Source organism: Anas acuta, chromosome 25 (genome assembly GCF_963932015.1).
Source record: "Anas acuta chromosome 25, bAnaAcu1.1, whole genome shotgun sequence".
Taxonomy (NCBI): Eukaryota; Metazoa; Chordata; class Aves; order Anseriformes; family Anatidae; genus Anas; species Anas acuta.
The window spans coordinates 2,945,109-2,956,990 of NC_089003.1; the positions used below are offsets into that span (position 1 = coordinate 2,945,109).

The window sequence follows — 11,882 nt, forward strand, 5'->3', positions numbered from 1 at the left end:
GGGGGGGCTGTATTGGGGGGGGTGATACTGGGGGGGCTGTACTGGGGGGGGTGATACTGGGGGGGCTGTACTGGGGTGGTGATACTGGGGGGCTGTATTGGGGGGGGTGATACTGGGGGGGCTGTACTGGGGGGGGTGATACTGGGGGGGCTGCACCGGGGATGGGGTGGTACCGGGGGGGGCTGTACCGAGGATGCTGTCCCGGGGGGGGGGGGCTGTCCCGGGGGGGGGGCTGTACGGGGGGGGGGGCTGTACCGCGGATGGGGTGGCACCGGGGGGGCCGTACCCAGAATGGGGCGGCCCCGGGGGGGCTGTCCCGGGGGTGGGGTGGTTCCGGGGGGGCTGTCCCGGGGCTGTTCCCTCCCGGGGGTTCCGCCCTGACCCCCCCCCCCTTGCCGTGTGTCCCCCCCCCCCCCCCACTCACCCGCTCTCCTCGGGCATCCTGGGCGCCTCCCCCCGCCGGGCCCGCGGCCGAACCGGGCCGAGCCGAGCCGGGCTTAGCCGGGGGGGGGGGATGGGGATGGGGATGGAATGGGGGGGGGGGAGGTGAGGTGAGGGGGGGGGGACAGGAACCCGGAAGCGGCTGGGGGAGGGGAGGGGGGGGTGGGATCCGCCCGCCCCGCCCCGCCCCAACCCCGCCCGGTCCGACCGGATCGGATCGGATCGGATCAGCCCAAGTTCAGCCCAGTTCAGCCCAGTTCGGCCCGGTTTGGCTCGGTTCAGCCCAGTTCAGCCCAGCCCGGCCCCGTTCAGCCCGGTTCGGTCCAGTTCAGCCCAGTTCAGCCCGGTTCGGCCCCGTTCAGCCCAGTTCAGCCCAGTTCAGCCCAGTTCAGCCCGGTTTGGCCCAGTTCAGCCCGGTTCGGTCCAGTTCAGCCCAGTTCAGCCCAGTTCAGCCCAGTTCAGCCCGGTTTGGCCCAGTTCAGCCCGGTTCAGCCCAGTTCAGCCCGGTTCAGCCCGGTTCGGCCCGGCCCGGCCCGGCCCCGTCTTGGTGCGCAGCGCGTGGTGCTGAACGGACAGCGCCCGGGGACCCGCCCGCGGGCACGCGCACAGCCCGGGCACGCGCGCACAAGCAGACCCCCCCCCAACCCTCCCACCCCGCCCTCCCTTACCCCTGGGAATGCCCCGCCCCACCCAGTGCTCCCAGTGCCCCCCCCCACCACTCCCAGTGCCTCCCATCCCGCCCAGTGCTCCCAGTGCCCCCTTCCCTCCCACCCAGTACCCCCCACCACTCCCAGTCCTCCCAGTGCCTCCCACCAGTCCCAGTACCCCCCATCCCTCCCAGTAACCCCCCACCCCACCCAGTCCTCCCAGTACCCCCCCCACCCCACCCAGTATCCCACTTCTCTCAGCGCCCCCCAGTCCTCCCCACACTACCCCCAACCCCTCCCGGTGCCCCCCACCACTCCCAGTACCCCCCAACCCCACCCAGTGCCCCCATCCCTCCCAGTATCTCCCACCACTCCCAGTTCCCCCCAACCTCTCCCAGTCCTCCCAGTGCCTCCCACCACTCCCAGTACCCCCCCATCCCTCCCAGTAACCCCCCACCCCCCCAGTACCCCCCCACCCCCCCCCACCCCTCCAGTACCCCCCTTCTCCCAGTGCCCCCCAGTCCTCCCCACACTACCCCAACCCCTCCCAGTCCCCCCAGTGCCCCCCAGCTGCCCCGGGGGGAGATGGGGGGGGGGGGCAATGATGCTCTGGGGGGGGGCCGCGAGGCGTTACAAAAGGAGGCGCAGTACGTACATAGGTACATATATATAGAGTCTGTACACCCACAGGTACACGTCTGAGATTAAATAACCCCAGCACCCCCCCCCTTTAAATACTCCCCCCCCCCACCTTCATTCCCCATCATCTCCCCCCCCCCCCCGTGCCCCCACCCTCCCCGCCTCCCCCTCCCAGTACTCCCAGTATAACCAGCTCTGGCTCCCGGTTGCCCCCACATCCAGTTACTGTCGGAGACTCAGTACTTCGAGGGGGGGGGGGAATGGGGGGGGGGCAAATAGAAAAAAAAAAAAAATTGGCTGAGAAAGACTGGGGGGGGGGGACGCGCGGCTGGGTTGGCCGGTGGGGGGGTGCCCCAGAGAAATACTGTGATTTATGGGGGGTGGGGGGGGGGTGTATTTACAAATGGGGGGGGCTCCCCGCCTCCTGGCATTGCCCCCCCCCCCTACCCAGGGAAGGCAAAAGCCCCGGGTTGGGGGAGGTCGGTGGCGGTGCTGGGGGGGGGTCCCCAGCTGTGCCCCCCCCCACTGTGGTTGGCAAAGGCCGGGGGTGTCCCCGCGGTGGTGGCACTGGGGGGGGGGTAACGGGGTGGGGAGGGTGGGGGGGGGGCAGTGGGGGTGTCCCCCCCCCAAGTCAAAGAGCTGAGGGGGTCCCAGCAGCGAACGCTGGGTTGAGTCCATTGGGGGGGGGGCTGGCAGCGCTGTGCCCCCCCCTCCAGCTGAGTCCCAAGAGGAGGAGCTGGGGTCTGGGGGGGGGCTTCCAGAGTGCCCCCAGTTTGCTCTCCAGTATGGCTCACGTTTGGGGAGGGGGGGGGCATTTCTGCTTGCCCCCCCCCATACACACACACACCAATGTCCAGCTCTGTGTCCGAGGGGGGTCACGTCGAGAGGAGGGCGCACCTGGGGAGGGGGAGGCCTGGGGAGGGGGGGGGGCCGTGCCCCCCCATCTGTCCATCACGTTACCACGAGACTCACACTGGAAACAGATACGAACGTGGGGTGTCTGCCCCCCCCCCCCCAAAAAAAAATAACCCTCTGGTTGGCCCCCCCCGCACTGTCTGTACCCCAAGGAGGAGATGGGGGGGCACCAGGAGGCCTCGGCAGGGTCTCACCTCCCCCACCCAAAAAATGGGGAAGGGGTGGGGAGGGCGGGGGACGGGGCTGGGGGAGGTGAGGGGCAAAGCCCCCGGCTTGCCCCCCCCCAAAAAAAAAATAAAATAGAAATAAAATCGCTGCGGTTTGAGGGTGGTTTAAGTCGGGTTGGAATTTTTCAAAGTCTGCAGCTTGGCCTCAGTTCGGAGATCTGAAAAACAGCAAAGGGGAGAGGTCTCAGCGGGGGGGGCGGGGGGGGCACGGGGACGGGGGGGGGCATGGAGCTGGGGACACGGGGAAAGTTGGGGGGGGGGACGTGGGAGGAGGGAGGAGAAGGATGGGGACACGGGGGTGGGGGGGACAGCACCGGGGGGGACACGACGAGGGGAACACGGGGTGTTGAGGTGGGGGAGACACGGGGCAGGGGGGAAGGATGGGGACGTGGGGGGGGGACAGAGGGGACCTGGGGGGGTCAGTGTGGGGCTGGGGGCTGCAGGCAGGTGGGGGGGGTGCTGTGGGACATCTGGGGTGTATAAAGGGGGCGGGGGGCTCGTGGGGGGGCTCTGCTCGGTGCCTGGGGGGGGGCCCTGGTGCCCCCCAGCCTGGCGCTCCGGGCGCTGCGGGGGATCCGGTGACCCCGCGGGGGATCTGCTATGACCCAGCACAGCTCTGGCCCGACCCGCCGGGGGGGGTGTGTGTGTGGGGGGGGGATCCAGTGTAAGCCAGCATGGAATCCAGTGCGATCGGCGGTGGGATCCCTGCATGACCAGCATGGGATCCGGCTCCCAACTGAGGCTCGAGCGCGCCCCAATGTCTCCCGGGACCCCCTGGGGGATCCCGCACAGGCAGCCTGGGATCCAGCGCCCAAGTCGATCTCTTTCGCTCCGTTACGGGGTGGTCGCGCCCCGCGGCAGGATCCGGCGCGACCCCAAAACCCAGGCAGATCTACTGCGATCCGGCGGGGGATCCGGCGCCAGGAGGAGGATCGGGCGCACGCCGGCAGCGCCCCAAGCAGATCCCCGGCGATCCGGGGCAGGGCGCGGCGGCGGTGGGAGCAGAATCCGGTGGGAGCAGATCCCAGGGCAGATCCCGGGGCAGATCCCGGGGCAGATCCCAGGGCAGATCCCAGCCGGCGTGGGATCCGGCGGCCAGGGCGCACAGTCCAGAGGGAGCCGGCACCCGGGCGGCTCCGCTGCGCCCAGCACGGGATCCGGTGACCGGAGCGAGAGCAGATCTGCTGCGATCCATCCCGGGGAGCGAGGCGGTGGCGAAAGCGGCGGCGGAGCGAGGGGCCAGGCGGCGGCGGGGTCGTGGCCGGATCCGGCCGTGCCCGCGGGGCCCCGGGGCTCAGGGGCAGCCCGCGTCCCGGCGCCCGGTGCCCACCTTCTCCTGCAGCTTCTCCATCTCCTCCTTGTGGGCCAGCTCCGACTCCTCCAGCACCCGCCGCTGCGCTGTCTCCTTCTTCAGGAACTCGATCTCCCTGGGGGGGGGGGACACAAACGTGTGGGTGCACGGCACGGGGATGGGGGCTGTGCCCCTTGGCCGGGGGGGGGAGATGGGCTGGGTGAGGGGTCCCCGGGGTTTGGGCATCGTGGAGAAATCGTGCCCAATGTGGTGGTGGTGCCCAGGGGTCTCCATGGGGATGGCCCCTGCCTGGGGACATGGGGTGCCCAGGATGGAATTGGTGCCCAGGGGATGGGGTCGTGCCAGGGGGATGGGGTCATGCCTGGGGGATGGGGTCATGCCCAGGGGACAGGGACATGCTTAGGGGATGCTTTGTCAGCAGGGACAAGGGATGAGTTGGTGCCCTCAGGATGTGTCTGTGCGCAGGGAATGGTCCGTGCCCGGGGACAAGGGGTGCCCAGGACGGAACTGGTACCCAAAGCTGTGCCCAGGGGACGAGGTCGTGCCTAGGGGATGGGATCAATTGTCTACAGGGGGAGGAAAGGAACCAGTTGGCACCCTGAGGATGACACCATGCCCAGGGGATGGTCCGTGCCCAGGAACCAGGGGTGCCCAGGAAGGGGTCGGTGCCCCGGGGACGTGTCCATGCCCGGGGGAAGGCTCCGTGCGCAGGGCCCTGCCCTCACTTTTGCTGGTACTCCTTGATCAGCCTCTTGGCCTTGCTGTACTTGCGCTCCAGGGTCTGGTACTGGGCCTGCGTCTCCTTGAGGTGCTCGTCCACGGCCTGGCACAGGTTCTGCGCCTCCATCCAGTAGCCCTCCAGCTTCTCCATGCGCTCCTTGTTCTCCTCCACGCTCTGCTCCAGCTGGGCCTTCTCGGCCCGCCACCGAGCCTTCTCCTGCTCGAGGCACTGCAGCTGGGGGACAACAGGGTCAGGGCACGGCACGGCACGGCACGGCACCGCACAGGATGGCTCAGCACAGCACGGGATGGCACGGCACGGTGTGGCCAAAGAGCAGGGATGGCACGGCATGGCACAGCACGGCACGGCACAGCACGGCACAGCACCTCTGGGTGGGCTGGGGGGAGATGCAGGGATCTGGAAGGAGATGCAGGGGAGCTGGGGGAGTGGAGGGCGCACCCGGGACCCGCTCACCTTCCTCTTCAGCTGCTGGATCTCAGCCTCGGTGACAGCGTGCTTGATCTGGAGCTGCGAGAGGAGCCGGGCGTTCGTGGGGCGTGGGGACGTGGTGGGGCGTCCCCTCACTGCCCCCACGTGCACCCCCATCCCCTCCCTCTCCCCCCAGCCCCTCTTCACCTCCTTGAACTTGTGCACCAGCTTCTCGGGGTCCATCTCCACCGGCGAGAGCGTGTCCTCGTTCTCGGCCAGCTCGAACACCTCGATGGCCATCTCGCCACTGGGGAACATGGGGCTCATCTCCTCCTCCTCATCCGTGGCGTACTCCCCCGTCTGCGGTGGGCACGGAGCGAGGTTGGCACGCGGCAGGACCCCACAATTGGGGAAACCGAGTCACCAAATCGGGCAGAGGCCGCATCTGTCCCCTCCTGGGGGGGTGCTGTCCCCTCCCTCACCTCCTCGTCGTCCTCGGTGTACTGGGTGTAGCGCTGCTCTATCATCTCCCGCTGCCACCGCTCCTGCTCCAGCGTCTGCTGGATCAGCTGCGCCACCTCGCTCTGCTCGCCCGGCTTCTCCCGCCCGATGAGGAACCTGCGGGGACAGCGGGGGGCTCAGCTGGGGACGGGGGGAGGGCCTCAGATTGGGGACACCCAGGTGGCACAGCCAGGGGAGGCTCAGGTGGGGGGCATCCCCGTTAGGAGTGATGAGTTTGGGGGCGCATTATGTTCAGGGAGGGGATTTGGGGAGGGCGAGGTGGCATAGGGCAGGCAGTGGCCATGGGGACAGCAGGGATCGGGGGGTATTTGGGGGCAGGGGGTGCTGTGGGGGCAGCGTGCCCCCGTGTGTGCCCAGCCCCAGGGCCCTACCGGACGCGGCCCTTGGTGTTCCTGAGCACGGAGGCGGCGAAGCTCTGCGTCACCCCCACCAGGCTGGTGCCATCCACCTCCACGATCAGGTCGTTCACCTGGATCCTGGGGACAAGGGGACGGTCACAGCGCTGCCACCCCCTGCCCACCTCCCCAGCATCTCCCAGCTCCCCCCAAAGCCCATGGGGGTGCAGCAGCAGGAGTCTGGGGGAGGGATTTGGGGCCGGGCACCCCTTACCTGCCGTCCCGGTGGGCTGCACCCCCTTCCGTCACCGTCTTGACGAAGATGCCCAGCTTCTCCAGGCCCATGTCAGCCCCCGCTCCCATGCCAATGATGCTGATCCCCAGCCCCTCGGAGTCTGTGGAGACAGAGAGCCGTGTCCCGGGGGTGGCAGCGGTGGCTGCGAGCGCCCGACACCGATGGGGTCACCTTGGATCCGTCCCCGAGGCTCTGGGGAGCAGGACGAGGCCAGCACCCACCTTTCTCCAGCTCCACGGGGAAGAGGTCGAGGCGCTCCACCCTCTTCTCCAGCTCGTACTCGGCCGACGCAGCCATGGGGTCGACGTCCTCATTGCGGCGGTCGTAGTCCTCGTTGGAGTAAGTGCTGAAGACCTGGCGTGGGAGGGGGGCGGGGGCATGGAGAGGGGGGTTACGGATCCTACGAGGCACCGGAGAACCCCCCCAGCCCCACAGCACGGTGCGGGGTGAGGAAGAGTCTGAGGAAGGACAGAGGGGGGCTTGGGGTGGGCTTGGGAGTAGAGGTGGCTCCGTGGGGAGGGAGGGATGGATGGACAGACGGATGGATGGATGGATGGATGGATGGACGGACGGATGGACAGATGGATGGAGGGAGGGATGGAGGGGTGAAATGGCAGATGGATGGATGGACTGGAGGACAGATAGATGGACCAAGGGAGGGTAGAGAGGGGTGGGTGCATTGGTGGGTGGGTAGATGGATGCGTGGATGGGTGGGCAGATAGAGGGGTGGACGGATAGATGGGTGGAGGGATGGACAGATGGATGGACCCATGGAAGGATGGACAGATGGATGGATGGAGAGATGAACAGATAGATGGACAGACGGACGGGTGGATGGATGGGTGGATGGACGGACAGACAGATGGACCAAGGGATGGCTGGATGGACAGGCAGATAACTGGATGGATGGACAGGTGACGGACAGACGGACAGATGGGGTGCACCAGCAGTGGCTGCTCAGAGATGCACAATTTGGGGCAGCAGACCTGGCTCGTTCCCCAGCTCCTCCCCTCATCCTCCTCATCCTCCCCCCTTCCCCAGTCACGGGCTCCCCAGGGGGGGTCTCTCAGGGGTGGGGGTCCCGGTGCTGAGCACGGCAGATGTCCCCAGAGGGGCCGTGGTGGATTAGGGCTAACACCACACCGCTAAAGCCTTGCAACAAAGGGTATTTAGGGATGAGTGTCAAGGGCCATCGCACAAAGCCCGGTGACACCGAGATGGGCAGGACCCTCCTGGGTGGCACGCAGGGGTGCTGGGGACAAACGGGGGACCTGCCACTGTCCCCCTGCATGTGGTCACCAGGGAGGTCCAGGCATGGACGTCCCCCTGTGCCACCCGGCTCTGTGCCAAGGTCCTTGAGGAGTTTGGGGACCTGGAGCAATTCCCAAGGGAGAAGCAGATGGGGGCAGTAAACGGCCTGGGGAGGGGGCTTCCAGCGGGTACCCCCACCCCTGGGTGCAGGCTGGGTGCTGGTGCTGGGGTCCCCAGTGCCTCCCAGTCACAGGGGGCTCAGGATGCTCAGGGTGTAGGACATGTGGGTGCCCTGCCCACCCATGCCCACGGGACCCCACGGAGGGACGGGGCAGGGGGCACACACCGGAGGCTGAATGCATCACCTGGGGGGCACAGAGCACCCCAAAAACCTCGACTGTGCATCCACGGGGGAAATCCCTTCCTGGAGCATGGGCCGGCCGGTCCCCATGGCACCAAACCCCCGGTGTGCACCCAGCCGGTGCGCGGCCACCGCGGGACCCTGTCCCCACACCGGGCCACCGTGGTCCCCGTCCCCCGTCCCAGGTGGGGCCACCCACCCGCCGCTGACTCAGAGCCAGAATATAGGCCGTGCCGCTAAAAATAACCCCGCTCGGCACAAAGCAATTTCTGTTCCTCCAGCTGAGGGGATAGGAGCACGAGAGAAAGCCCCGAAATAGCGGCGCGGCCCCTTCTCCCCGCTGTGCCACCGCCGGCACCGGCCACAGACCCCGGCACGAGATGGGGACCCCAAATCCTGGAGCTGTCCCTGTGTCCCCAAGCTGCCCGGGGTGTGGGGGGGGGCGGGCAGCTCTCGTGGCTGGCCCCCGCCTGCCCGTGCTGCTGAGACACTTCCCCTTCCTCCACTTCCCGAAATGGTCCCGCGCTGGGCCCGAGAGGGGGGGAAAAGGGGGGTAGCAAACATCCTCCCCCCAAAAACCCTGGCTCTGGGAGGGGTCCCGGCACTGGGGGACCCTGGGGACCTATGCAGAGGGGTGGTGGCATGGCCTGGTGGCTCCCGGCAGCACTCAGGGCCCAGCCGGATATTTTGGGCATCCCCACCCAAAATACCGAGTGGCTCCCAGCTCTTCCTGGGGCACATGGTGCAAACGTGCCACCCCCTTAGGTCCCGATGTCACCCCCCCTGCCATGCACCACCATCCCCAGGGTCCTATGGCCGGGGTGGCCACCCCACTTTTCATCCCCATCCCCTCCCAGTATGGCCATGCTGGGGCTGCAACCCCACCAGTGTGCCTGGGCCACCTCCCATCCGGCTGCACCCAGCCACTGGGTGCTCCCCAAAGGGGTCTTTTTGGGGTACAAGGACGCACCAGAGCCCCTCTGCCCTTCTCCAGGCTGGGCCACCAGCTCCTCCCCAGCGCTGCACACTTGGCCATGGGCAATGGGGCAGGAGGTTGCCCATCGCCACCTCCATGGCCTTGAGGCTGGATGGGGCACCCCAAAACTCCTGATTTCTCCTCCCAGCTCCGCCCGGGTACCCCCAAAAAACCCCGCGGCCGGGCTCACCTGTATGGGGGCCGTGCTGAACTGGATCTTGCGGTTGGGGACGGGCTCCTCTTCCTCGGACAGCCCGGGGATCTCCACGCAGCTGGATTCGGGCTCGTAGAGCCCATCAGCCTCCTCATCCTCATCCAGCCCGCTGCCCCCCGAGTCCTCCCCGAGCCCGCTGTAGGCACTTATGTCCACCAGGTCCGCCTCGGAGAAGTCCTCCTTCTTGGACTCGTCGTACAGCTCGCCCTCGTCCGCCCGCTCACCCTTGACGCCCTCCTCGGCGTAGGGGGGCTCCTCGCCCCCTTCCAGGCGCGGCTCGGGGGGCGCCGGCCCCTCAGCCCCCTTGGCCGGTTCGGGCGCTGGCACCGGCTCTCCAGCCTCCACCTCGGCCTCCGATTCACCGCTCTCCTCCACCTCCACCGGCTTGATCTTGCAGACCTCCTGCACCCGCGGCACGCTCCCATCCTTCTCCGCCGGCCTCCCGGCTTTGCCCGCTGCCTTCTCCTCCTCGGCCGGCCGTGGCCGTGCCGGGGCAGTGGGGCCGTCTCCCGTCCTGCTCTCGGCTTTGCCAGCCTCCGTGCCCTGCAGGAAGACGCGGGACCGCTTGCTCACCAGCTTGGAGTTGAGCGGCCCCGCGCGCCCCGGCGTCTTGTGGAGGTTGTTGCGGAGGTCGGCCTTCTCGAAGACGGCGCTGAGCTGGCTGACGGTGGGCGACACGGCCTCGGTGTCCAGCTTGTCCAAGGACTCGGTGCTGCCGTTGAACTTCACCACCACGTCCAGCTTGCGGTCCTGGAAGCCGGCCCGTTCTTTGCGCAGCAGGAGCTTGGTGGTGGCCTCCTTCTCCTGCGGGCTCCGCTCGAAGATCTTGCGGGTCTCCTGCAGCTTGGAGAAGGGCTTGTCGGGCTTGGAGTCGAAGCGGCTCACCCGCTCCGAGACGCTGGTGCCCAGCTTCAGGAGGTTGCCCTGCTCCATGCTCTCATTCAGGCTGCTGGCCCGGGGCAAGGAGAGGCGGACGGGCTTCTCCTTGCCCTTGGCCAAGTCGCAGGCGCCCTCGGGGCCCGGCGCCGTCCCCATCTGCAGGAACATGTTCTTGATGCGGTGGACGTTGGAGCCATACTTCTTGCCACGGGCTTTCTTGCCATCCTCGCCCTCGGCATCCTTTGTGGGTTTCAGGGCCTGGATGGTGGCCTCGTAGGCGTTGCGGTGGGGGGACGCGCTCCTCAGCCCCCCGCTGCCAGCTCCTCCGCCCGGGGCCCCCCCGCTGCCGCCCGGGGCTGCCGCCCCGCTCGCTGCCTCCGTCCTCAGCATCCTGCCCCGTCGTCACCGTCACCGCCGCCGCCGCCGCGCCGCATCGCCCGCCGGCTGCTGGGGCGCGGGGAGGGGGCCGCTGCCGGGGGGCCGCCGGGGACCCGGTCAGGCCATCGCCAGCCTGGGGGGGCCCAGCGCGCCCCCCCCCTCCGCCCCGGCCCTCCTTCCTTCCTCCCTTCTCCTCCTCTTCCCCTTTTTCTCCGCTGCTGCGCTGGTGATGGAGCCGCCGCTGCCTGCGATCCGCCCGCCCCGCTGCCCGCAGAGCCCTCTGGGTCTTAGCGACGCGCTCTTGCTCTTCCTCTTCCTCGCCGCCGCGCTTCGGCCTCGCCGCTGCCGTCACCCCGATCCCCTCCCCGTGTCCCCCCCCTTTTCCCGTGCCCACCGGTGGCACCGGCACCGCCGTGGTCCCCTGCAGCCCCCAGCTCTCCCCACGCGTCCCCTCCGCGCAGCTGGGGATGTGCCGTGTCCGTGTCCCCCCCATCATTGTCCCCCCCCCCCAGGCCTTGTGCAATGTCCCCCCACCCCAGCTCTGTCCCCACAGCCCCCCTGGGGTCTGCCCCCACCCCACATGTGTCCCCAAGGCCCCCCAATTTCATCCCTGGGGACCCTGAGCCCTGGACCGTGGCCACGCTGCTTCTGCCCCTCTGCCCCCCCAGTTCCATCCCCGTGGCCCCCAGGACGGTCCCCGTGTCCCCCCAGTCCTGGCCACACGCCCCCCACTTTTGTCCCCACATCCCCTTTATCTGCCCCCACATCCCCCCAGTATCCCCGTATCCCCCCAGTTTCGTAGCCTTCTCCCCCAGCCTGTCCCATATCCCCCCAGTTTTGTCCCCCACGTCCCCAGTGTCCCCCATTCCTTGCTCCGTGTCCCCCCACTTTCATGCCCACGTCCCCCCCATCCTGTCCCCGTGCCCCTTCTGGCTCTGTGCCCGTGTCCCCCTGCTCCCTCCCCTGTGCCCCCCCAGTTTTGTCCCCCATGTCCCCTGCTCCCCTCCCTTTGGTCCCCACACCCCCACCCCCACAGCTCCCCGGGGTGTCCCAGCGTGTCCCTACAGGGTCCCCATTTACTTTCTGCCCCCACAAACCCGTGCCCCTCCCCAGGGTGCTGCCCATCTGCCCCACACCTCCAGTGTGGGGGGAGCATGAGGAGGAATATTCTGGGGGGGGTTAATTAGGGTCTCCTCCCTTCCCTGCAGCATGGGCACCGTGGGGACCAGGGCGCACAGCGTGGCACCATTTTGGGGTGCCTGTGGGATGAGCACCCCAAAAAAGCCACACACTCATGTGGAATGGGGGGAGAAGGAGGGACAGGGTAGGGACATCCCTAC

At 68.3% G+C, this 11,882-nt stretch overlaps 1 protein-coding gene across 3 annotated transcripts; it reads right to left on the bottom strand.

Annotated features, from left to right (window-relative positions):
• Window positions 1-1,736: 1,736 nt before the first annotated feature.
• PPP1R9B (protein phosphatase 1 regulatory subunit 9B) lies at window positions 1,737-10,825 on the bottom strand. 3 transcript variants are annotated; one of them, XM_068661189.1, is made up of 10 exons: window positions 9,262-10,823; window positions 6,705-6,837; window positions 6,463-6,583; window positions 6,225-6,329; window positions 5,814-5,949; window positions 5,539-5,691; window positions 5,377-5,430; window positions 4,907-5,136; window positions 4,200-4,296; window positions 1,737-3,027 (listed from the first exon to the last, which is right to left on the bottom strand). In XM_068661189.1, the coding sequence occupies exons 1-10, from the start codon at window positions 10,552-10,554 to the stop codon at window positions 2,995-2,997; spliced, it is 2,355 nt and encodes a 784-aa protein (XP_068517290.1). In that variant the 5' UTR covers window positions 10,555-10,823; the 3' UTR covers window positions 1,737-2,994. The 3 variants fall into 3 exon arrangements, with proteins under 3 accessions (XP_068517290.1, XP_068517289.1, XP_068517291.1); XM_068661188.1 differs by lacking the exon at window positions 1,737-3,027 and having other exon boundaries at window positions 3,321-4,296; window positions 9,262-10,822; XM_068661190.1 differs by lacking the exons at window positions 1,737-3,027; window positions 4,200-4,296; window positions 4,907-5,136 and adding an exon at window positions 5,162-5,299 and having other exon boundaries at window positions 9,262-10,825.
• Between the last annotated feature and the right edge of the window lie 1,057 nt (window positions 10,826-11,882).